The sequence below is a fragment of the Sinocyclocheilus grahami genome, unplaced genomic scaffold (genome assembly GCF_001515645.1).
Source record: "Sinocyclocheilus grahami isolate Dianchi unplaced genomic scaffold, SAMN03320097.WGS_v1.1 scaffold85.1, whole genome shotgun sequence".
Taxonomy (NCBI): domain Eukaryota; kingdom Metazoa; phylum Chordata; class Actinopteri; order Cypriniformes; family Cyprinidae; genus Sinocyclocheilus; species Sinocyclocheilus grahami.
In genome coordinates this window covers 224,127-250,972 of record NW_015505264.1, presented here as the reverse complement: position 1 = coordinate 250,972, position 26,846 = coordinate 224,127, and the positions used below count along the sequence as shown (strand labels likewise).

The 26,846-nt window shown below is 35.1% G+C and overlaps 2 protein-coding genes across 4 annotated transcripts in view; one reads left to right on the top strand and one right to left on the bottom strand.

Annotated features, from left to right (window-relative positions):
- The window catches only part of pkia (cAMP-dependent protein kinase inhibitor alpha), a 10,325-nt gene extending 2,477 nt beyond the window's left edge, over positions 1-7,848 (bottom strand). Inside the window, exon 1 of one of the 3 annotated variants that reach the window (XM_016274141.1) lies at positions 7,762-7,848. The gene's annotated coding sequence lies outside the window, so the exon portion shown is untranslated. Of the gene's footprint in view, positions 1-2,266; positions 2,330-3,545; positions 3,797-7,761 lie in introns of those variants that run through there. The other 2 variants (XM_016274140.1, XM_016274142.1) reach the window with 2 other exon arrangements.
- Positions 7,849-8,290: 442 nt separating this feature from the next.
- The window catches only part of LOC107586767 (zinc finger C2HC domain-containing protein 1A-like), a gene marked incomplete at its 3' end in the record, with an annotated part of 24,574 nt that continues 6,018 nt past the window's right edge, over positions 8,291-26,846 (top strand). Inside the window, exons 1-6 of the mRNA XM_016274289.1 lie at positions 8,291-8,420; positions 9,015-9,085; positions 9,626-9,742; positions 11,101-11,136; positions 14,596-14,737; positions 14,824-14,972. Coding sequence (XP_016129775.1) covers positions 8,405-8,420; positions 9,015-9,085; positions 9,626-9,742; positions 11,101-11,136; positions 14,596-14,737; positions 14,824-14,972 — 531 coding nt within the window. The remainder of the gene's footprint in view (positions 8,421-9,014; positions 9,086-9,625; positions 9,743-11,100; positions 11,137-14,595; positions 14,738-14,823; positions 14,973-26,846) is intronic.

The window sequence follows — 26,846 nt, the reverse complement described above, 5'->3', positions numbered from 1 at the left end:
CATCTTTGGAGCTCAGCCACAGTGATCTTTGGGTTTTTCTTTACATCTCTCACCAAGGCTTTTCTCCCCTGATAGCTCAGTTTGGCCGGACGGCCAGCTCTAGGAGGGGTTCTGGTCGTCCCAAACGTCTTCCATTTAAGGATTATGGTGGCCACTGTGCTCTTAGGAACCTTAAGTGCAGCAGACATTTTTTTGTAACCTTGGCCAGATCTGTGCCTTGCCACAATTGTGTCTCTGAGCTCTTCAGGCCGTTCCTTTGACCTCATGATTCTCATTTGCTCTGACATGCACTGTGAGCTGTAAGGTCTTATATAGACAGGTGTGTGGCTTTCCTAATCAAGTCCAATCAGTATAATCAAACACAGCTGGACTCAAATGAAGGTGTAGAACCATCTAAAGGATGATCAGAAGAAATGGACAGCACCTGAGTTAAATATATGAGTGTCACAGCAAAGGGTCTGAATACTTAGGACCATGTGATATTTCAGTTTTTCTTTTTTAATAAATTTGCAAAAATGTCAACAATTCTGTGTTTTTCTGTCAATATGGGGTGCTGTGTGTACATTAATGAGGAAAAAAAAATCAACTTAAATGATTTTAGCAAATGGCTGCAATATAACAAAGAGTGAAAAATTTAAGGGGGTCTGAATACTTTCCGTACCCACTGTATATATATAAATTATCAACAATTTAAATATTTTATTTGATTTCATAAATTTTTTTTCTTAAAAACATTCTTTACAAAATATATGCAACAAGCTAGAATGTATACAGCTCTACTGTAAACTACTTTTCAAAAGTATGGGGTCAGTAAGATTTTTTTTTAAGACATTTGTTTTTATTCAGCAAGAAGACATTAAATTGATTAAAAATGACAGTAAAACATTTATAATGTTACAAAGGTTTTCTATTTCAAATGAATACTGTTCTTTTGAACTTTCTATTCATCAAAGAATCCTGAAAAAATATATATTAATTTTCACGACAACAACAACAAAATAATAATATTTAACTGTTTTCAACAGTTAATAATAGAAAATATTCCGTATTCTCCAAATCAGCTAAATAAAATGATTTTGTAGGATAATGTGACATTGGAGTAATGACTGCTGAAAATTCAGCTCTACCATTACAGGAATAAATTATATTTTAAAACATATTTAAATAAAAATAAAAAACTATTTTAAATTGTAATAATATTTCACAATATTACTGTTTTTACTGTATTTTTGATCACACAAACGCAGCCTTGGTAAGTATAAGAGACTTCTTTCAAAAACATTTAAAAAAAAAAAAACTTAATGATCCCCAAATTTTGAACAGTAGGGTAAAATTAATAAATTCATATATTTTTTATATTTTCAAACTGATTCTATAACTGATAAACATTTGAACAACAACTATTTTAACCATTAGGTATCCCAAGCAAGTAACAATGTAAAGATTATATAAACAGTCATAATCTGGCCTAGATAAGCAGATAAACTTGGATAAGGGACTGTTTATTCTGTGTCACATTTGTGATGTCATGCATTTCTAAATTGTCCTTCTAAATTCCTTTCTTACTAGAGATTCTTTTTGTATGTTGCATGAAAAATATGTCCCATAAAACAGTTTTAATCATCTGATCCCTGAATAGATCATCAAAACAGATGTGGCTCAAATCTGCAAGATTATCTAGAATTTTGTTGAACTAAATATCCCTCATGAGATGTAAGGACGGTCTTCCCTGAGTTATATTTAGCCCATGTTATCATCTCAGCACAGTCATTCTCAGCTGTTGCCTTCAAAATGGTGCCACTGTGTGGTGAAACACCCATAAGGAAGTCATCATTAAAGGGCTGTTCACAGCATTATACTCACATACACCATTTCTCCAACAAAAATTTAATTGATTTAATTTTGGTTACTAAAATAAGTGAAAAAATACAAGTGTACAATATGTTGAATTCGACTTTATTTTTGTAGTAATACGATGAATATCTCATTCAAGTGAAGGTCAAAGTTATGTAGAAATACAGAAAATTCAGAGACTTTTATTCACTACTGTACTTAATATACCATATTCTTGCATCCTATTGATATGCCTCTGGCTGTAAGCACTAAATGAATGGTCTTTTTCCATTTATAAATGGGAAAGAGACAATCTAAAGCTCACTTGGCTAAGTAATTAAAGTCCAAGTCCAAAAAATCAATATGGACTTGAGTGAGCAGTTCCTCAAGGCAACAGTGACAACCATGCAGAAGAGTTGTCACACACGCTTACCCTGCCTATGTCTAGGTAGACCTCTGTGGAATCCACCAACGCACCCTCAGAGACAGCTTGTGCAACAGTGCAACTAACAAACTGAGAATTCACAACAGAGGTTCAGCAGGTTCACATTTTACATAACAAAGAACACAACAGGACTGCTGTAGAAAGAGTGCAGAGATGGGTGTGCCTCTTTTTTGCATAATGTGTACACCACTGATGTCTGAGTCCCTGGATGGAACAGGTTGCAATTTAGAAAATAAAAGTTTATAAGAATTAAATTGAGAAGCAGGTGCAACATTCATCTATTTTCTCACTTAATATGGGTGCCATAGTAAAATAAAAATAAAAAATTGTATTCAATATATATTATTCAGAATGAACATTGAATATGATTGTACCTAATATAAACGTTTTCATAAATATGCAATGGTAAAAGATACATTGATACTCGCAGTTTACTCATTTTAATCTATATTAAGTATTGAGGCATGACCTGAGAACAGGTGGTTTCAGGGGAAGCGAGTGATAATATAAACAGAATTGTCATCATATAAAAAGAAGTCAAATGAAATAGTCATTAAATATTATAGTTACAATTTTTGATTCATTACAGTGTCTTTATTTATTTGATTATTTATTATTATTTTGTCATTTTTAAAACTAATGGTCAAAACCAAATAGTCATTCACATTTAATTTTTTTGGCAGTCCAATATTGACCTATTATAATGGAGAATGTTCAGGAATTATAAGAGCTCTAATGTTAGTTACAATGTGCATCATAATAATAGCTTCATTCATAGTTAAACCCTTCATTGCCTCAAACTCAGAATATAAATCACCTTATTAACCGAAGCCGAACTGAAACAATGGATATTGTTGTGATATTCTAGCTCTTCCTCTTTGCCTTTGTTTAAATGAACACACAATCCTGACAGATTCATGCATTCTTTTATATGACGTAAAAATGAAAATACAAAGAAATAATACATATTTTTGTGGTAAGACACTGGCTACGCTCTCGACCTTGACATGTCACGTGTACTCAGTAATAACATCACATCAAAACAGTATCCAACATGACATATCCAGATATGACAGCTACAAGTGCAAATCCCAAAGGAACAATTCTTTCATTTACAGCACAGCATATGGCGTTTGAACTAATATGAATGCAACGGGTTATACAAATCTGACAGGCTATACACCGATGCTAATGAAACAGGCACGCTTATCATAGAATACGACTCAGAGGGCTTATCTATAAGGTCGAGCGAATTCGCAAATCGTACCTGTTTTAGGCTGGACGTTTTCCTAATGGCCAAGGCTGTGCAGTTTTGTCGCTCTGGTTAATACTTCAGTAGGATGCGACGGTGCTGTCAGTGCTGCTGCTGCTGCTGGTTCAGTCCATGAGTCTGCAAGACAAGAGAGGGATGACGTATGCGCATTGCTGAATGCTGATGATATGCGAGGATTATCCAAAACCACTCTATCTGCTTAGGCTCAGTAGTGCTGAGGCGTTTGATTCATCTCAGTGACTCGAATCTTCTGAACCAGTTCACTGATTCGTTTAGTGACTCTTTGTATTGTGTTTCGACTTCCGCCGGTAGGTGGCGACAGTGAGTCGTTTTTGTTATGATGATACGTTCACTCATGGTGGTTCTTTTTCACATTCCCGGGTTTCTCAGCAGCGGAAGTCGTCATAAGGCGCGTTTCCAGTACAGATTTGGCAAAACTTTGGCGATATATTATAAATGTCGATAAAAAAGTATTGCGAAATGGCGGCGTTTCCATTAACCAATGTTATGAGACTTAAACGTAACCTTTTGCCTCTCGCGATAAGTTATGGCAATGGATTTTGGCTATATTTATTCAAAGGAGGCTTATGCGTGTATCTTTACAGAAGCAGCAAAGAGAGCCGCTTCAGAAACGTGCGTGGCGTGGCTGGAATAAACCATAGACTGTATAAAAACATAAACACAAGCATTGAGTGGCCGCAATCAGCTTCAGTGGCCGTATCAGAGCCACACTGCACCGCAGACGTGTGCAGTGTAAATTGTTTAAGCATTAATAGTAGGGAAAGCCGCTTATGCTGGACCGCGGCCACTTATGAAGTGTTTCTTGGAGGTTATAGTACATTGAAGAATGATCATATGACTTTTTATATACGCCATGTGACCTGTAAAGGCGAAAAAGCCGTTTCCATTGAAGTTTTGCGAATTATTCCTTTTTCGCATTGCCTGAAAAACCGCCTCATGCGAGCGTAACAACTTTTTTGCGATATATGGGTGTTTTTGCGAAATTGACGCGTTTCCATTAGGCGTATTTTCAATTCGCAATTTCAATTTGCGCAATTTGAAGGGTAATGGAAACGTGCCTAGTGTTGGGTAAACTTGAAGAGCAGTGAATGGGAGAGCACCCCTCATATCTTTTTTGGCATTCCCAGTTGCTCAAATAGCAAAAGAAAAACTCCACGACAGTGTTTTCATGACTTTCAATAAACGGAAAACAGTTGAGATAACGATGTCAAATTTACAGAACTTCCCATAGACGCTGCATTAGAAACACCCTCACATTAGCATTAACTGTTTTTTTGTAATTTGATGCAAAGGTGATATAATAGGCCTACAAAGAATAGGGTTATAAATGTAGATACATTTAAAAAAAAATACAAATATAAAAAACTTTCGAGGATTTACGATGCTGATGACCGTTAAATGCATCATCAAAGTCTTGTAAAAAGGGTCCATTCTTTAAAAAGACAGTTCGGTCAATGTATAGATTTCCCGCCAAATTTCTCTCATATTGAAAGTGAGACTGATTTACGTGCCTGATTCTTTTATGTGATGAGAATGAGTTGACTCCTTTCATTAGGTGTGAAAAAGTCTCTCAAAAGGAAGATTGAACTAAATATATGATTAATTGAATGCAAGTGAAAGAGAACGATTTGTTCGCCTGAGTTCTCATTTGATTTTTCAATAGGAAATATGTGACATATGTGTCATAAGTAGCACAGGTACATTTGTAGCAATAGGCAACAATATTATTATTATTATTATTTCTTTATTTCAGACCCTTAGGTCCATATCACAAACAGAATACAAGAAACAAGGAAAGAAAATCACATTCAAACATACATTTTAGCTTTACTATAACTACACCATAAGTGTGACGTATAAAAAGAAGTGCAGTAAGCTCTAAAAAGTGCTATTTTTACATCAACAGTGCACATGTAAAATTTACAAGCCAACATATTTGCCTCTCCGTATAACTTACAGCACTGGCGTTACATATCATCATCATCATCATCATCATCATCCTCATTTAAATCATCTCTACACGCTAAAAAATGCTGGGTTAAGTACAACCCTAGGTTTGTCCCTATTTTACCCAGCACTGGGTTGTATTTAACCCAGCATTTTTTAGAGTGTAATAATGTGACCTAGATATTTTATTTTATTTACCACATTCAATACTTGGTCACCTAAACAAAAGGAGGGAAACTTTTGATTACGATCCTCTTTAGTTTTAACAATCATAACCACACTCTTTTTAGTATGAAATACAATATCATACTGCACCATAATTTGAACATACACGAAGCAACTGTTGTAACCCAACACTATAAGGGGACAGAATAACTAAGTCATCAGCCTACATCAAATGGTTCATAAGACCATCACCTATAACACATCCAGTTTTACACTCATTTAACTCAACAGAGAGATCATCCATATACAAATTAAAAAGAAGAGGTGATAATATTCCACCTTGCTGAACCCCATTCGTCACATAAAAGGGTGCCGAAACATTCCTACCCCATCTGACTTGTATAGGTTGATGTATATAACTACTGTAAAATCCTAATCAAATATGGGGGAACCCCTCTGTCTTGTAGCTTTATAAACAACTTAGTGTGATTAATTCGATCAAATGCCTTAGAAGCGTCTAAAAAGCCCATAAATACTGTAGAATTGTGTCTATACACACTAACCACTTCCTTTAACAAATATATGCATAAATCGGTACCATGCTTCCTTTTTAAACCAAACTGATTGTCGGCAGTTACCAAATATTCTTTGAGCCGATCCATAAGGATATGCTCAAATACTTTTGAAATAATATTTGCTAAGGCAATTGGCCTATAATTTTCTATACTGGATATTTTACCAGTTTTATCTTTAATTACTGGCACTAATAAAACTGTCAGCATAGACTGAGGTAACACACCATGCATTAAAAAACCTGTGAAGCACAGAGCAAGTAACACTGACATTTTTTGGCTAGCATACTTCAGATGTTCAGCTACTAAGTCAGGGCCACATACTTACAACCACAAATTTACTGCCAATTTCTCAATAGCACAATTAACCTCAGCAGGTCTAATAATCATACCAGCATCACTCGGTATATGACCTACTTCAAATTCCTGCCTCTCAACACAATTAAAAATATCCATGTAATATTTTCTCCACAATTTAACAATATTCTCTGCCCCAACAACCCCTTCAATACTAGTTGGCAGTGGTACTTTACTATTATTAATAACTTTAACTTCTTTCCAAAGATCATGAACATTATTTTGCTGAAATTTCTTTGTCATTGAGTTTGTTCTCATGGTTGCTTCATTTCTTTTAATAAACCGTACAGCATATTTAAATTTGGCATTGGCCAATTTCTTTTTTTCAAATTCTGGGCCATACCTCTCTTTACCTGTTAAACCCCAATTTTTAAAAGCATCTTTTAAGTGCAATTCAGATACATATTCATTCCATCCAGCCCTAAAAAGATCACTTTTAACTACTTTTTGACAGAAAGGTTTACTGGCATTATTTAGAAAATACACTATTTCATCATACATAAAATGCAACTCATTGATATGTTTAGAATTCTTACAGTTAACATTATAACACATAATCAGTTGATACAGCTATGTTACTTTAATCTCTTCTCTGTTAACATTTTACATGGCCAAAGGTCATTTGCCGTAAGACTTGCCCAATCTAATTTTTCACAATTCTCATGTTTATCATAATTGCTCAGCTCAGGTAAACTTTCAACATTTAACATCATAATATATGGTTTGTTGTGGCCAAGTCATACAAAATCTCAAGTTTCTCTAGACAATTATGTGCATCAGCTGTGCATTTGGTCCAGCCAAGATGTTGTATTCCATGCTTCACTGATATATGTATAACTATCTATTGGTATCAATACATTGTATGGGTTAAAATTATCGTACCAAAATTTCCTACTGTAATTATATATCAGAACTTAATTTTTGATCAGTAATATGCATGACTAAGAATTCATTTAGACAACTTTAAAGGCGATTTTCTCAATATTTAAATTTTTTCCCCGGTTTTTTTTTTGCACCCTCAAATTCCAGATTTTCAAATAGTTGTATCTCAGCCATATTGTTAGCTATCTTAACAAACCATACATCAATGGAAAGCTTATTTATTCAGCTTTCAGATGATGTATAAATCTAAATTTAAAAAAAATTACCCTTATGACTGGTTTTGTGGTCACATATGTGCAATTTCAGATAAAACACTGCTGTTCGTATGATTTCATTAAGTAAATTCCAAACTGCAAATGCATTTCTCACCACACATGGCAGATGTGCTGCTACCTAGCATTCAGCAATTCAGTTTTTAAACAAGGGCTCCATTGTTTGACATTTCTTCTGAAACACATGTTGATTGTTACTTCCCAGGGCCATGTGAACACGATCCTTAAAACAGAAGAATATGGTGCAAGATGGCATCTGACAGGGACAATATTCCTTTATTTTGCTTTTGCAAATAGTAGCTTTGGGTCTGGAAATTTGCCAGCAAATATAATACCAAGAAAAATAAATTGTACAAACACGTACTAGAGTAAGTCTGGATGCAGAAAATCAGTTTTTATGTTTAATAACGTCAAATATCGGTGGAAGATTATTAATCTTTCTATATAGATTGTAATGCACAGTCTGGCCGCCTCCCACGTCCCACCTAGCGGCCAGTTGCAGGTACTGCACAGCGTTTATTTCTGCAGGGAAACGGGAAAAGACCAATCAAAAATAAGGATACTAGCATGTGGAGCGGCTACCTAGAAGAGCCTAGTTGCTACAGCATCGCCCTTAGTGTCTTGCCAGGCAAGAAAGATGGAGGAAATAGAAGGTAAGTCTTTAAAAAAAGCAACAAAAGATGCATATGTAAATATTGTGAATATGACGCTTCTAACCTTTAGCATTCAGTCCGTGTGGTTGTATAAGGGAGAGCAGCTTTGGTTTATTCGGTCGCTGTTGTTTGAGGTTATCACCATGGAAGAGAATGACGTCTTGACGTTTAACTGTTATTTGAACTGTGTGTATATAGGTACATACTGTACATAGATGGATGGATTGGTAGATAGCTGAAGTGCGTTTGTTGTGATATTTGATTCATGTGAAGTGAGCTATACAACTTGCATTACATTACACACATGCTCTGTTCTGCTCTTTCAAATAAATAAATACAAATCAAATGTCAAGATTTTTTCTCCCAGCATCCTTCACATCCTTCGGTTCCTGCCTTCAGTCAGTCCCTCAGTTGTTTTACATGGACTGACAGGAGTGACCTATTTCCACACACTTCACCCTGTAGCTGAGTGAACTGATCGGCACACCCAGATAGACTCACTCAACTATTCATCTTTATCATTTTTGTGTTTGTGTTTTTTTCTATTTTATCATGTTGATCTGTTACTATTTATTCTTTGTGTTTTGTCTACAGAATCTCCTCCTGTTTCTGAAGACCTGCTGGCCTGCAAAATATGTGGAAGGAATTTTTTTTCAAAGGTTCTTGTAAGTATTTCTGAATGGATGATGAGCTGACAGCTGGTGGTTGATGTAAATTATCTTGCCATTCAAATGTGTGTGCAAACATAAAAATAAAAATCCCAATGTGACATTCTAAATTAAACATATAACTATATATAAATAAGATTTTTTACTGTGTTAGTGTATGTGCATTATTATAGGTTGCCTTGCAAGTTGCAGTATGATACAGGATGTACACTACAGTTCAAAAGTTTTTATTTTTTTATATTTTCTAAAGCACTCTTTCATGCTCATCGAGGCTGAATTTATTTTATTTAACAAATACAGTAAAAATAGTAATATTGTGAAATGTTGTTATTATTATTATATAGAAAACTATTGTAGTTTACATTATGTGTTGCCCAGCAATATACTAGCCAATTATGTTGTTATGTAGTTGCCAAATCAAGATTAGCAACAAGGCATGTATTTCTCTCAGGTCACAAAGTAAACACAAAACCTGGTATAATTACTCAGTCAGCGCAATGCTGTCACAGTTATTTGATACCTGATTACCTATTGTAGAAAAAACATGTGCCGATCTGCCAGAAGACGGCTGCAAAGAAGAGAAAGGTGTTTGACTCCAGCAGGCAAAGGGCAGAGGGGACTGATATTCCTACACTCAAACCCATAAAACCAAAGGTGAGGAAACGACCACATTTAAACATTACAGCGACACTTTTAAACTAGTTGTTTGGACCTGGATCTAGTTTACCTTGTACTGTGTTTGTTCCCTTCATGTTCACATTTGATGGTGAACTGTGAGTGGTTACATGCAGTTTATTTTTCAGACTGCTGCACATTCAGAAACCGTGTCATGTGCTGTTGCCATAAAATTCATCTGCAGGGTCACTGCATACATTGACAGTAGTGTTGTTCACCAATCTTAGTAGTAACGGAACAACATCAGCATAAAGGCAAATAATACATTTTACTGGCTTTTAAACCTCATTGCCCAGCAACACTGGCAACAGTTCTGTATCTAGTACTGTATAGCTAATAATAATAAAAATAACACAGAAATTTTGTTAGGCTAAGGTTTACGCTACAATACAATGACACGCCAATATCTAATGAACACAACTTTTTTTTTTTCTGCATCAAAATTCTCAGGGAATAAAAACCTCAGTGCTAATCTGCAGTAATTAAAAAATTTCCCCCCACACTTTATGGATTACATTTATTTAATGTTCTTTGACAGCATTCACATTGAAGTTTCACATAGAATAAATGTGGATAATGCAGTGTAAAAAAAAAAACAAGATTCTTTTATACAAATAGACTTGCAGTACTTTCAAGATGCATTTTTATAAATACATAAAAATGAACTTGTTTTACATCGAAATATATCAGATTTATTAGGGTATAAATTCAAAGCAAATAAGTAATCTACAATTATTTTAGTAAAATATGTTAAAATTAAAAATCTAAAATTTTAAAAATCTTGGAAGAATGATTGGAATATTAATTTTGTTTTGCACTTTTTTAAAAATTTACATTTACTTTTGTTGATTTTGTCACAATTCTCACGATGACCATAAACCTCTGCAAGTCTCTTGTCCGCCATGAATTACTCCTTTATTGTATTATTATTTAGTTTTTGTGTGCACATTCCTTGTTGCATATTCCTCCGGCATGGCTGTTCCTGGGAAACCAAGCCCATGACCTTTCTGCTGTATGTGCCATTCTTTATCAGTTAGTCTAAAGGAAAATCATGCTTGGCTTCCCTCACAACATCAAGTTTTTTGGGCAGTGTGAACATGGCATTTGTTTCTCAACTTTCACCAGACAACTTCACTGAACATTTTTTTTTCATTCATCCAATTAAAAAAATGTAGGGTAATGATTCACATCTATATTTTTTAACTTGAGCCAATGAAAAATAAATAACTTGCCCTAAAAAAAGACCTCAGTCTCAAACAGAGCCCATTATTCAGGGCTGATCATATAATACCCTAGTGTCCTGAAGTATTCTAAAACCCCTTTTGATTATGTTTCAGTTACAAAGTTCTTCCAGCAGCTCTAAGTCTGATAAAGTAAGTTGAATGTTTGTTTTTGAATTTAATTTTTTTTTCTCATCACTGAATTTTGTGTCTCACCATGTCACTTCTAATATTAAGGCTGCAGTGTTTAATATTTGCTTGCTTTGAAAAAAAATCTCCAAAAGAGTTATACATTATACATTGTAAATAATCTTGATTTTTTTTTCCGTCAAGATGTTTGTCTTAAGTTTATCTACTCTGGGATCAATAAACAATGTTTATCTGTCCTGGGGCCCGTTTCAGAAAGGAGGTTAAATTAAAACTATGTTAACCCTGAAATGAGGGAAACTCTGGGTTTTCCATTTCAGAATGGGAGGTATGTCAAACCCGAGAAAGCAGGGTAAGTCAAGCCCGTTTCTGAAAGGGAGGTAACTTATACTCAGAGAGTCATTTACCATGGTAACTTACTCTGTGAACCTAACCTGGTCAGGAGCAGGTTTTCTTCAGTAAACCCAGAGTTTCTTTTGGTCTCCTCCCCCTTTTTAAAGCGCAAGCGATGTTTAAATACTTCATTCATGCACGCTGCAAAAATGCTTTTCTTACTAAGTATTTTTTTTCTTTTTTCAAGTACAAATATCAAAAAATTCTTAAATCAAGATGGATTTTCTATATAAGAAAATTATATATAAGATATTTAGTCTTATTCCTGGGGGGGGGTCTAAATTAAGTGCATTTTACATAAGTAAAATTATCTGCCCGTGTGGTAATAAAAATCATTTTAATGCAAATGGAAAACAAGATTATTCAGAGTGTCTATTACTATGTGCAAATTTACAGTAGCTCCACCCTCCAATGTGACACAAGGTTAAATACGACGTGAATGATTAACGACTTTGGTAGTGTAGGCAGTAACGCGTTGGGCGCGGAGAGCTAGCTTGTGACGTGATTGATCGGGTTCGAGTCCGGCTTTTGCCGAACTCGCTCTCACTTTTCCCATCACATATCACATTAGAATTTTTTATTTTTTTTAAATGAAGAAAATGTTCTAAAAGTGGAAGTAAAGTGCCTAACGAGTGTTTAATAATGATAAAAGTATTTATAATTTTAATAAATATAATCATTTACACTCTGCTATTATTGCATCCTGTTAATGTAGGCTACAACAATACTGAGGTGCAAATAGTATGTATCCGCCAGTATAAAGTATAAATAGCATCTAATTATTATTTACACTTATTGCAAAGAACTGCTACTTTTACATGGTAAATAGAATATATCACTAGTTTCACTAAGTGTAAATAGCATCTAGAGCTATTTGCACTTAGCCTACTGTGAATAGGATCTATCGCTAAGAGAGAATGCTAATTCCACTTAGTGTAAATAGCCGCTGCCGTATTTTTCTTACCCTATTGGCAGATCATTTGTAAAATAAGAAAAATGCACTTAAATTATTATTATTATTATTTAAATTTTTTTGCCCATGGGATACCATGAAAATGAATAGCCTATTAGGTCAATAACCTACCGTTCTGCCAGTTTTCATCTGTGGTATTATAACAGTGATAATAATTAAACTTGTATTGACTCTGAAGTATGCAGACGTCTTTTTGTCAGGTGCTGTCGCCATGGTGAATCGTAATATCGGAGCTCCATTGATCATGGCTTTTCATAGTCGTGGTGCACGCGCTAAACTCGGAGTCAACCTACTCGGAGTCGATTGAACTAACTCAATTCAGCTGTTCTGAGTTCAAGTTTTAACTCCGAGCTGGTTGAACCTCCTTATTGAAACGGGCCCCTGACATACAAAACACAATTATTGTTGTTAAATCTACGATTCTTCAACTTATCCAACACAACATTCAAGATATTTCCTCTAGTATTTCTGCTGTAATGATGATTAGCTTGTTTTCAAGCGTTTATTATTAGCAGAAAATAGGAGTATCAATAGATTAAAATTAGCCATGATTGATTTTGTAATTCCAGGGGCCCGTTCTTCGTACGTCGCTAACTCAGTTAGCTGGATATGATTGTTGACGATTTGGCATGATCTTGGATTGGTTGGTTCTTCGAAGCTCATCCCAGAGTTGCTGTCATAGCAACAGGTCCGTAAGCTTAAACCTGCTCGGGAGCAGGCTTATTTCATGTAAACAGGATTAGATGACATCTTTTTAAGCAGAATTGATGCTTAAAATCTGTCCGTTACCAACGCTACTTTATTACAAGAGTACCCTACTAATCCAGGGACAATAATTTAAAACAATAATCATTTAAAAATGTATTTAAAGATAATATAATAATGTTGTGTAGTCTTTTATACTATAGACACAGCCAGTTTTACTCACTGAAAGATTTATTCGTCATAAAATTATTACTTCATAATTGTATTCGAGTCTTACACACATGCTATACAGATAATGTAGAGTCGTGCATTAATTTGAGTGATGACAGATATTATGGGAGTGGCTTGATGGAGCGCAGGAGATGCAGATAACTTGATCTTGACCCTTAAGAAACTTTAATTTAATGCTGTCACGTAACAAGTCTGTTCAAATATAAAATTAAATGAATTGCTAAATTACATTGAAATAAAAATGTAAAATATTAGAAATCATGAATATAAATAATTGGGAATCATGTAAAAAATTAAAATAAAATTAAAACGGTGCACATTTCATTGATCTATTATAACATTTATGTAGTTTTGTTCGCTTGGCTGTTTCCTTATAAAAGTCCAAAAATTTGTCAAGTTTTTCGTCAGGTGTCTTTTTTAATTATATGATGTCATTACGTTGCTGTCTTGCCGCCAGCCAATCGCTGCATTGCTGATCGTGGTTTCGAGTTTCGATACATAGCCCCTTTTAAACCAACCCATGCACACGCAATTGTCTCAGATAACTCAATCCAGCCATACTAATCATCAACAACAGGTGCGTTTGAAGAACCGAATTAGCCAGATCCTGATTAGCGCGATGATATCATTTTGGATGTGACATTTCATCTCGGCTGTAATAAGCGATGTACGAAGAACGGGCCCCAGATGTATGATGAACTGCATGTTGTTGTTGTTGTTGTTGTTTTTTGTAAAAGCAACAGTTTTTGATGATAAATGTTTTAGTTTAATTAGATTATAATAATATTCAACATTTTTAACAAATTTTAAAACTTAAAACACTAATAAAAATAACTAATAAAATTCATTTTCATACTGTGCGGTATAATGTTGTGATGCCTAAATTCACTTGTAGTCTTAAATATGATTTATTATTATTTTTTAGAGTTTTTACTTTTCATTTAGACGAAATGGTATAGAATTTGAATATTGTCCATTTATAATTTTTGGTTATAACATGAAAATTATCCGAATTTTAAGAATGGTACGTTCCTACATTTTAAATAATTAAGTAATCTTTCCCCCTTTGAAGGTTATGTAGTAGGTGATTTAGGAAATTTAGAATTGGAATATCCTGCATTCCTGTTTTGAATGTTTTTAAACTAAATGTTTCTTTTAAACAGCCTGAACCACCGAAGAAACAGTCCAATTGGCGCCGAAAGCATGAAGAATTCATTGCCACCATTCGTGCTGCCAAAGGTTTAGATCAAGTCATGAAAGATGGCGGACCCCTTCCTCCACCCCCTCCTCCATCCTATGATCCAGGTAAAAAAACAAAACACTAGTCTATTGACACTGGGAAGAGTTACAGTAAGATGGGTAAAAACAGTAACAGCGATTGACTTTTCCAGATTATATCCAGTGTCCCTATTGCCAGCGGCGCTTCAGTGAGAATGCAGCAGATCGCCACATCAAGTTCTGTAAAGAGCAAGCGTCCAGAATTTCCAACAAAGTGAAGTTTCCTGGGAGTGATAAAGCCAAACCCCCAGCCAGGACTCAGGTGAGGCTTCAACTGTAAAGATGACTTGGGATCAGCCAGGAGTTTTTTTTTTTTTTACTTAGAAAAAAGTATGCCATTTTAACATGATAAACATAAACAGAATGATCAGAAACTTAATATTTGATTACGTCAAAAAAGTGAAATCAGCGCACTGCCATATTGGTATTCATTACCAAATATTATTCAAAGATTTATGCATTGTATATTAATTTGCCTTGTGCATTCACTGTTTATGTATTGTTGTTTTATTGTTTTTATTTGTACAGTAGGCTAACGGCAAATGTTTCAATAATGATTTTGTTAACAGCATACATTTTGAAACAGTTAGTGATTTAAACGTTGGTTAAAGTAGTAATTAATTAAACATACATACCAATTTTCTTGCTCTATTCTTTTTCTATTCTGTCTGTTTTTCTTTTTATTTATTATATAATTTAAAAAAACCTTGCTACGTATACTGCGCTAAGCTAACTGAGACTTGTTATATCACTTGCATATCATTGCTCTTTTGTTGATTTTGATTGCTTCCATTGTCTTCATTTGAAGTCGCTTTGGATAAAAGCATCTGCTAAATGACTAAAATTAAACTTAACATAATATTTTACTCCTATGGAAACGGTAATGCTATAGTAAAATGCAATCTTGAAGAGTCTGAAATAGACATTGTTCCATCAGGACATAAAAAAAACACACATCAGAACTTATTCAGATAAATAACACTGACTACAGATGATACTGCGCTAAGCTAACTGAGACTTGTTATATCACTTGCATATCATTGCTCTTTTGTTGATTTTGATTGCTTCCATTGTCTTCATTTGTAAGTCGCTTTGGATAAAAGCATCTGCTAAATGACTAAATGTAAACTTAACATAATATTTTACTCCTATGGAAATGGTAATGCTATAGTAAAATGCAATCTTGAAGAGTCTGAAATAGACATTGTTCCATCAGGACATAAAAAAAACACACATCAGAACTTATTCAGATAAATAACACTGACTACAGATGATACAGACTTAAAGACATGAAACTGAACATTGAATTTTAATACATTACAGAACAATATTAACAGAGGCTTGTATTGTAATATTTATTGTATATCCAAATTAATTTCTGATACTAATACCAGATACATGTTCATGCTTAATATTTATTGGATAAGTATGTACATAAAGAAATATATTTTTGTGTTGGATCCGTTACCTTTGTCGGCAAGTGCACAGCTGGCACACCCAACCTAAACGATTTAAATTTATCAAAAAACACTTTTTAAAGGAGTATTTACCAGAAATGTTATTTACCAGAATTTATTTAGGAGAAAAATGTAAATGTGCAGTATTTCTAAAAGATAAAAAACTTTTTTTTTTATTTTTATAAAATCAATTAATTGGATATGCTTTTGATTATTAACATTTAATGGAACCATTAAAATGGAATCCAGAAAATAATGGAAAACAGAATTTGGTAAAGATAAAACTGTAAAACTCAATTAATTAGACGGGCTTTTTGATTAATAAAATTTGGAAATAAAACGGATTTCATAGTGCCCTATAATTATAATGCATTTTTTTGTGGTAATAAAAATAGGTGTAAGTGAACAATAGCCTTTAAAATTACTTAATATTCATATATAATAGCAATGAGGCAACAATAATTAGTTCAAATAAAGTATCAAAAGCAAGAAAAAATATGGTTTTATTGAACAAAACTGTTAAAATACATAATGTATTAGAAACAATAGAGCTAATGTACATCACGCATTACAACAAAGCCTGCAGAGGCCTTATTTTTACACATTGCTGTGCGATCTAATGCTTGTTTAATATTAATAATACCAAGCACCATTTAATTCAAATGTCAACTTAATCTTTAATATTTGGCCATTTCTTTAGGACAGAAATGCTATAGCCACTGTAATTAAAAGAATATGTGGACATCAAAACTTGTAAACTCAGAGTAAGGGTTTGAGCTTTTATTTTGTAACCGCGACGTATTCTCCTGAGTTTGCGTAGATTTATAAATGATTTACCTTATAGATCTGATGAAATGGCGCACGTTGCGTTCCCAGATGAAAGTTATAATAAACCCAAACTCACAACAACATGCAGAGATGGAGTTTGAGACGCTCCACACATGTAAATGATAACAGGTCCTGTGGAACTACTGTAAACGGAGCCACTGTGTGACGCATGTACTTAACCTACACGCATGTAAATAATTAAAGCGCATATACTGTATTAGAACTGCATCGCATATAATTATTTCATTAAATCGTAGCATTTGTGAATTCACAATTATGCTTAATTATGATTTTTAAATGGGTTTAATATAGAATGCAGCCTTGGGAAACAGTCTGAATGTGTTTTATGGATTCTCGTCTGTGAAATGTGCCACTTCTGGTATTTTGCCGGTTAGTCGACACAAGCAAAATTAAGTCGAGGATTTTTAAAAATCGAATAGTCAAATAAAATCGACGAATCGCGACAGCCCTAATCCTGTGCGACTGATATACTTCAAATTGGGTGATTTTTTTTTTTTTTTTAGGTCAAGGTTTTGGCTGGCTGCTCGAACACTTCCGGTGGCGTCAAGTCATTATATAGATCAGTGCTTGGGGCTATGACCTTTAATGTTCCACTAACAGACAGACTCCAGACAATGCCTTTGAATATGCTTTAATCATGGCTGGGAGGACCTCATACCCAATCACTGTGAATGCTTCTGACAAAAAGAATACCGCATAGCTGCATGGCAAAGATGACATGATTCATTGCATTATTTTTCTCTAATGTAACCGTTTCTTCATATGTGTAATTGGCCATTTGGTTAGGTGATGGGGAGTTCGATATTATTTGTTAAATATAACAAAAAGTTGTGTGTCCAAATGCTACATAAGCTAGAATGAAAATGCAACTAATTTTCTCAATTTTGCCAAATACATATGCCGCCATCTCCCAACATTTTATGCCAAGCCATCCTGTTTTGAAAATACACAACAAAAGAATGGTATCATTTTTACAGATTCAAAATTAAAAAACTGATAAAATAGAATGACACAGGGGGAAAGTATTGAACACATGAAGAAAGGGAGGTGCAAAAAGGCATGGAAATGGCCGTGCTAGAATAGCCCAATCAGTAATCTGACTTGAATCCACTAGAAAATAAGAACTAAAGATCATAGTTCATAGAAGAGGCCCACAGAACCTTGAATGGGCCAAAATCACACCTGAGCAATGCATGCGACTAGTTTCTCCATACAGGAGGTGCCTTGAAGCTGTCATTACCAACAAAGGCTTTTGTACGAAGTATTAAATACATTTCAGTAGTTCAATACTTTTTCCCTGTGTCATTCCATTTTATTGCACGTGCCATAATTTTTTAACTTATTTGTTTTGTTTTCTTTGTATGTATGGATTACTTGGGTTGTTGTCAACATTTGGTGAAAATTTCATGTCAACAACACCTTTAGAAATGTATTTACTGAAAAAATAGTGACGTGTTCAATACTTATTTTACTCGCTGTATATTTGTAGTGGGATGACTTTCTTTTAGCCTAATTTTACATTTTTACAATGTTTTTGTAATGTATTAATTATCATGGGCTGTAATAAAAAAACTAGTAATACTAAAACTATATAGGCTATACATTTGGTTTGAATAGTCTATATTTTAGTAAGCTATAAATATGTGGCTATGTTACAGTTCCCCTTTGAAGCTCTTGTTTTTCTCCTTTTCCATCTCTCCAATCCTATTCTGCTCACAGGTGATTGGAGATGAGTTTTTTGTTCTCACTTTGTTGCAGTTTCATGATTTTTGTAAAATAACATCTGTTTTTGCTTTTCAGATAAAAGAGTGCTTTCAGTTTAATATGTTGCAGGTTCATTTATTGGTAATAAATAATTGATAATAAATAATCTTGATGATAGTAAATCATAATAAAAAAAATATTGGGCTTGTTTTGGGCTTGTTTTTTAAGCTGCGGTTGCTTATTTATCTTGCGAGAGTTGGCAACAGTGTTTCTGAAATAGAGGAAGCAGCTCAGTTTTTGACTGTGAGAGGGAACTTGAATGTGAGGATGTTTATTTCACCGTGTTTGATTTAAACATGTGTTAGTATGTTATACAAAGTTCAGAATTGGCTTGAACTGTTGGACTAGTTAACGGCAATAGCAAACTAATGGTGAAGCAGATTTTAAACTGCTCTTGTTTTGATAAAAGACAGACAGTTGGCAATGAAGAGGAAATTTGCCTTTTTTGACAAGACCATTACTTGCTCACTCCTCAAACCAATTAATCTCTGGCTTTGAAGTAAAGTCAATACAAAGAGGGCAACTTTGCTTCGCTGGATAAAAGGAGATTGTTTGTATGTTTCTGTTTCTGAATATTACTGATAATCAAAGTAAATATTCACACAGTGGAAGTTCAAGTTCAAAATCAAAGTGGAGTGAACAAATTGTAGTGATTTCTATGTAAGATTAATGTAGTGGTTGTAGTTCTAAGTAGTATCACAAGTGTAATGGCTTTGGCCTTAAATATTAATATTAATAATTAGTTTTCATCACACTATTTTATAGGGCACCAGCCAAGGAATTTCACCTTGACAATAAAGAACAAACATAATGACGTGTGGCGTCATGATTGTCCAGTGCTCAGCAATAGTAGGCTAAGCTCTGACACGGCAAGTTTTAGCTACAAAATTAGTCCCCCGAAGTAGGAGAAGAGATATTAGGTCAGAGAGAGCTGTGTTGGAGATGCTAAAGGGAGACTGTTGTGGTAAGGAAAGAGGAGTCCAGAGAAGAAGCCATGGGAGACGCTTCTGCACCAGCCAAGAAAACAAATCGGTCTCTGGCTAGTGGTGGGCTTCAAACAGGACCTCCACTTCTACTAACACACAAGGCTTGAGTGCACAGCAGGCAGTTAAGAGGGAGCTCTTCAACTACCTTCAGTCTCCAGATGCTGACAATGACTCAAATCCTCTTGATTGGATTGGACTGAACTTCCCCAGAGTGAGCCAACTGGCACAGCATTACTTGTGTATTCGTGCCACAAGCTTCCCCTCTGAGAGGGTTTTTAGCACAGGTGGCAACATTGTCACATGTAAAAGGGCATCTCTGAAGCCAGATAATGTAGACCAGCTTGTGTTTCTTGCCAGAATCCTCTAGAGCAGGGCTATTCAATTAGCTTCATTTGAGGGCCGGATTATCAAACTGGGGTGCCTATAAAATTAGAAATTAAATTGAAATGCATATTTAGCAAAATTAGTAAAATGAACTAATATTACCAACATCTTTAAAAGGTTAAAGGGGACATAAAACACAGTTTCACCCAATCTCATGTTAATCTTGAGTACCTACAAATTAGTGTTGCATCCTTCACATCTCCAAAGAGTCTTTAGTTTGATCATATTTACAAAAGAAAGATACAGCTTTACGATTCTCTCCAAAAACAGCCGAGCTCCTTGAGGCGTGCTGTTGGCGGAGCTAAAGAGTGACGAGCACTTGAGTGCCGATGGCCAACAAAACACAGACATTTGATGCTGTTTCACTTACCATCTGCAGTTTTGCAGAATCATAACCGGGATCTTTTATAGCTGGGACCACTCCATCTTTCACTATCAAATGATGTACAAATCCAGCATCGAACTGGGCCTTGTTTATAAAACCTTCATCAACAAACACACTTGCAAAACTCTGTTGCTGTCCCAGAAAAACAAACTGCATCCTCTGTTTACTTAACGCTGGGTTCTTTGGGAAGCTGAACAAGGTTATTTTTCCCTTACAACCAAAAACACACTTCTTTGAAGACATTCTTCCTGAGCAAGTCCCGTGCAGTGCTGCTGAATGAAGCGCGTTAATGAGCGCGCTCTCGCTCTGGTCGACGTGTGCGTGGGCGCGCTCTTCCGGGAGATTGGCCATACAAGGAATTATACCCCTCATGACGTCATGAAGAGCCATGCTCAAAAAAAAAAACTTTCCGAAACTTGTAAGAACCCGAAAGGGGTGTATTATGCACAGAAATACTCCGTTCTACATTCAAATCATTTTGGCCATGTTTAGCATGAGAATCCAACTCTTTAACTGTGTAATTAACTCAACATGCATGAATAACATTAGACCCCCCTCCCTAAAATTAGTGCTGTCTGTCAATCGATTAAAAAATTAACTAATCACACATTTTTCTGTAATTAATCACGATTTATTGCATTTTAATATATTTATATTGACAGTTCATATTGAACCTCCAAAGTAATGTAGAAACTACAAAAATTTTATATTTTAAATGTTCAATGTGTTTTACGTATTTAGTCTTTTTACTAAGTACCGTATTATTAATGAAGACCAGTATTATTGATACCAATAATGCTACTGATGTCTCCATTAAATGCATTTCCCCCCCCCCAATTTTAGCTATTAACTATAGACATTCAGCATTACAATATAACAGAAAGCCATTCTTTTTAACATGTATTAGGCTCTTTAAGTGAACTTAAAAAAATCTTCTCTCAAAATATAAACTATATAGACTAAACTACTATATAAACTAAAGTACTTTATTCAAGCTGTCTTTTTAAAATCCAATGCACATGACACCGATCTGACACGCATCTGATTTTCTCCCAACTCTTTATGGTCATTTAGGACTTCATAACTCATTTAAGACCTTGTTTACAAGGACACTTGTCAAAACCATTCAGTTTTATGTCATTGTGTGTGTTTTTGTCCATTGAAGTGCTGCTGGTGCACTTGACTGAAGCGGCTCAGTGAATGCGTGCAGCCTTTCAAACCATACTCCATTTAATAATCATCCTCATCCAGTGTCTGCGCTATTTCTCGCCAGAAGTTATGACTGATAACACTGCCTTCATGCTAGTTTAAACTAGAGTTCCACCTGGTCATATATTGGGTCTGAGTGGTAACAGTTTTTGGAGTGTCTGGTACTATTCCATGGTGATGATTGGGGTCAGTGTTCACGGTTAGGCCGCTAGAATTTGTGTGCTGGTTCTCCATTAGTGCAGTCATGCTTAAATGCTCCTCCTTGAGCTGTTCAAGTTCATTTGCTGTTCACTGTCCTTTTTCATCATTTTTAACTCCCACTTCCAGGCTGCTAATGTCACATTGAAGGCCTTTAGCTTCTGCTGACAGTCTAACAACTGCTCTCAACTGCTCATTGTCCCTACGCAGATCAGCCGGTTCATTGAGTTCATGAAACTTCCAATTTCTATGGCCTGGGACAGTTGAACAAGCCAGTTTAGTGTTAGGCTATAAAGAAGCTAAGTGGACCGCCCTTTAAAGAGTTAGTTCACACAAAAATGAGAATTCTGTCATTAATTACTCACCCTCATGTCGTTCCACACCCGTAAGACCTTCGTTCAGCTTCGGAATACAAATTAAGATATTTTTGATGAAATCCTAGAGCTTTCTGACCATCCCTAGAGAGCAATGCAACTGAAATGTTCCCAGACCCAGAAACATAGTAAGGACATCGGTAAAACAGCCCATGTGACATCAGTGGTTCAACTGTAATTTTATGAATCTACGAGAATACTTTTTGTGCACAAAGAAAACAAAAATAGTGACTTTATTCAACAATTCTTCTCCTCCTCATCCCATCCTCCTCCATTATCGAAGTGCAATGACGCATGCGCATGCATTCCTCTGCTCGTAAACAAAGCACAGCACATGCGTCATGGTACTCTCAATAAAGCATTCCATAACTAGACTCTGGAGCAGTAGAAACCTATACTGTGGATTGGCGAATCACGCTTCTTCGTTTGGCACACTGATGGCCAGTGTAGGTTTGACGGATGCCAGGATAATGTTACCGCTGGACTATATTGTGCCAGTTGTAAAGTTTGCTGAAGGAGGGATAATGGTATGGAGCTGTTTTCCAGGGGTTGGGCTAGGCCCCTTGCTTCCTGTGAAGCAAAACCTTAATGCTTCAGCAAAACATTTTGGATAGAGATGCACCGATCGACCAGTCAGGGACTGGAAATAGCCGGTTTTCCGCATGACCGGCCGATTCCGAGCCGGTCTGTTTTGACGTCACACTTACGGCGATTGATAATGTATTTGTCATGCCAGATGAGGCTTGCGCAGTCTGAGTGAGTGTGTGAGAGAGACTCGTGCAGAAATCTAAACAAATTTGTGCAACAGCACACGCAGAAACTTATAGATGCATACTGCGGTAGTTAAAAAATAAATGTATGATTAGGTAGGCAACATTGCACAACCAAATTGTTTCAACATGATTGCAATGTGATTTTATACATTAATAGTTAAATAAACAAGAAGTAAAAATTAAGTGACTTGCATTTTAGACACAATATTGACTGTTTTTGCTCAGTTTCATTGATGAAAATAGTTCCAGTCAAAGCCACAGCAGAACTGTTTTGTATCTCCGAGCAACACAGTGGGGTTTTGTTACTGAATGAATCTGTTTTTGATCGAATCAAGTGATTCAATGATTCAGTAACCCATTCATAAAGACAGTAGTCACTTGCCTCGTTTTTGAATGAATCAGCCGTTTGAACGAATCTGTTGAATAAAGGACAAATAACTCACTCATTCAAACAGTCATTTGCTGCCTCCAGTGGTGGAAAGAGTACTGAAAAAATATACTCAAGTAAAAGTACCATTACCTTCCAAAAAATGTAGTGTGAGTAGAGTAAAAGTACTTGTCCAAAAAACTACTTGAGTAAGCGTAAAAGAGTAGCCTATTTAAAAGTACTCATGAGTATTGAGTAGTGAGTACTGAGCTGTGGATTCTACCCCCTCATAATAAACGCTGTACACCGCAATTAATAGATTTTAAAAATGTTGTACATTCTGTAATTCACATTATCTTGTTTGTCATAAAGAATGAAGAATATCTTTCATCCAGCAGTTTTCATTTTGACTGCCAACTCTTTAAAATACATTAAAAAAGCACGGAAACAGTATTCAGTTGAAGAAAAGATGAAAGTTATTCTCAGTACAATCATCCCCATTTAAATCATAAAGTTTGAAAAATATATATTTAAAATCATGTGTAAGGCCACTGAGACAGCATGACTTCACTTAAAGCATCACTTAAAATGTACTCAAGTAAAAGTACACAATTTTTAAACTACTCAAAGTACAATTACTGATTAAAAACTACGTAATTACTGTAACGTGAGTATTTGTAATTCGTTACTTCACACCCCTGGCCGCCACCTACTGATTTGGTTTTGTATTTAAAAGTATAATTGCATTTTTCCCAACATTTCTTATTTGTATGTTTAAAAAAATATTTAAGACATTAATCTTATAAAATTCGTTATACATTAGAAATGTTGCAGTGTAAATGCATTTATGGCACCTCAACTTCATCAAACAGGCTGTATAAATACATCTAATACCACTTCAGATGCAGCTTCTGTTTCCTGCAGTGGAAAAGATGGAGTTTGTTGATACTGATTTCATTTGAATGGTAACAACTCTGCAGTTTCTTATTATTCTAACTGAATTAATTGAAACAATGTAAGAATTTGATGTGAAAGATGACACATTTAATAAGGTCAGTGAAAAAATGACAATTTAAGAAACAGTGGAAAAATGACATCTGTTTTATTGTATACACCAACTGCTTTTCAGTTAATTGTTATTTCTACCTCTTTTCCTCTTTTAAAAAAGTATAGATTTTTGTTTGTATATGCTGTCAATAATAGCTTTTAGAAAGAAAATCTGAATCAGCAAAAATCGGTATCGGCAGGTCACACTTAAAAAAAAAAAAATCTGAATCGCCCAAGAAAATTGCAATCACTGCATCTCTAATTTTGGACAATTCTGTGCTTCCAACTTTGTGGGAACAGTTTGGAGAAGGACCTTTTCTATTCCAGCATGACTGTGCTCCAGTGCACAAAGCAAGGTCTATAAAAACATGGTTTGAATGAGATTGTTGTGGAAGAACCTGACTTACTCACTCAGAGCCCTGACATAAAACCCCATAAAACACCTTTGGGATGAACTGGAATAGAGCCAGGCCTTCTCATCCGACATCAGCACCTGACCTAAAAATGATCTACTAGATGTTTGGGTAAAAAAGCCCACAGAAATACTCCAAAATCTTGGTTTTCCAGAAAAAAAGCCTTTCCAGAAGAGTGGAAGCTGTTGCGAATGCAATGTTGCAATGCAATGTTATTATTAAAGTGTGTGTGAGATGTCCCCATTTGTTTGTCCATATAGTATATATAGTATTTTTTCAGTTTGATACATTTCACTGGTTTGATACATTTTTGTACATTCTGACATAAACATAATAGCTTTCACACTCCTGTAACCAGTGACTGGACACATGCTATGCTATACAAAGATAAATGTTGTTAAACTAATTGATTGTTCATTAGAACAAATATTTTAATGTGCAAATAGTAAATGGTTTCCTGCTAGACAAGTGTTTCCTGATTTACCCTAACATGAAATGAATCAAATCCATGTGCCGTATCTACAAAACATCTTAATGGCTCATTTCCACCGAGCGGTACGGGACAGTAGTAAATAAAAGTAAATAAAGTCTAGTCTAGTAAATAAAAATGTGTTTAAGAGGTCCTTTATCCCAAATGCAATTAAAATCATTAATTCAGCAAGTGTTAAAGGCCATTTTCCACTCAGGTAGACAATAACGTTATACAATACAATTCAAGTAGCGATTGACGTCATTCTCGCGTGGAGAAGAAAGCATGACATTGTCTGTGTGTATGTGTGAAAATATCAAATTTTAAAATACACTGTTATATTTTTTTGTTTGCGCACTCTGACGTAAACAAACCCAACATGCATGAGCAGCATGGCAAAACTACGGTGGCCGAGAAGTGCAAAGCAAATCACAATTCTGAAAACAAAATAACAAATTACAAACACAAATGCAAGTCTAAAAAACAAAATAACAATTCACAAAGCACAACAACAATTCAGAAAACATTATAACAAGTCAGAAAACAATGACAAATCCGAGAACAAAATAACAAGTCAGAAAACACAACGGCAAATCAGACAAACCGGAAGATGTAGGTATAGTTTGAGACAGCGCCATTGGTTTGGGATTACTCACCGCTGACTGGACAAGACATCTGTCAATCAACGTATACTAGCGGTTGAACGACTTCTGATTTTTTTGAAGTCGACTTTTATGTGATGAAAGTCGAGTCGAAGTCGACTAGTCGCTGATGACGTCATTAAGTTTTTTTCCAAAAAACGAAAAACGAGAATTCAGCTTAAATTTTCATTTTTCCTTCATGGGTGGAAAAATTAATAAACAGTTTGAATATTTGATTTCTCCATGTGGGCGAGAATTAAACGCCCCTTTTTGCTGATTGGTCAGCCGAAGATCAAACCGTGCCGTCATCAGTTCTTCTGCAGTATCACGCAGCAGAGTAATAGTCCTCAGCTGCTGCAGTTGTACGGATTAATAACTCATTTTTATCAATTTCATATTTTTCTCATCAAACAGACTAATGAATAGCTCGTCTAATGACAGACTATTAAGTTCCCTCGATGGGGGAAAAATCCAAGTGAACATCAATTAGTACTCAATATTAATTTAAACTGCTTTAAATATGACTGCTGCTTATTTCCTGTGCACTTCTGCGCTTGACTGTATTCGCGTCTGTCTGCTTATTGAGTTTATTTAACCCATCGCAATTTCGCAACTTCGCAATGTCCTGCTCGGGCTTGCCAATTTAATGGCAGAGAATGGTGACTTTAGTTTTTTTTTTTTTTTTTTAAGCGGATACTTATGTTATAAAATAATCCTATGCATCTTGTGCCGTATATTCCAAGCATTCTGAAGGTATACTGAGGGTTTGGTGAGAAAAAAACGAAATGGCAAGTTATTATATTTTATGAAAATCTTGCGT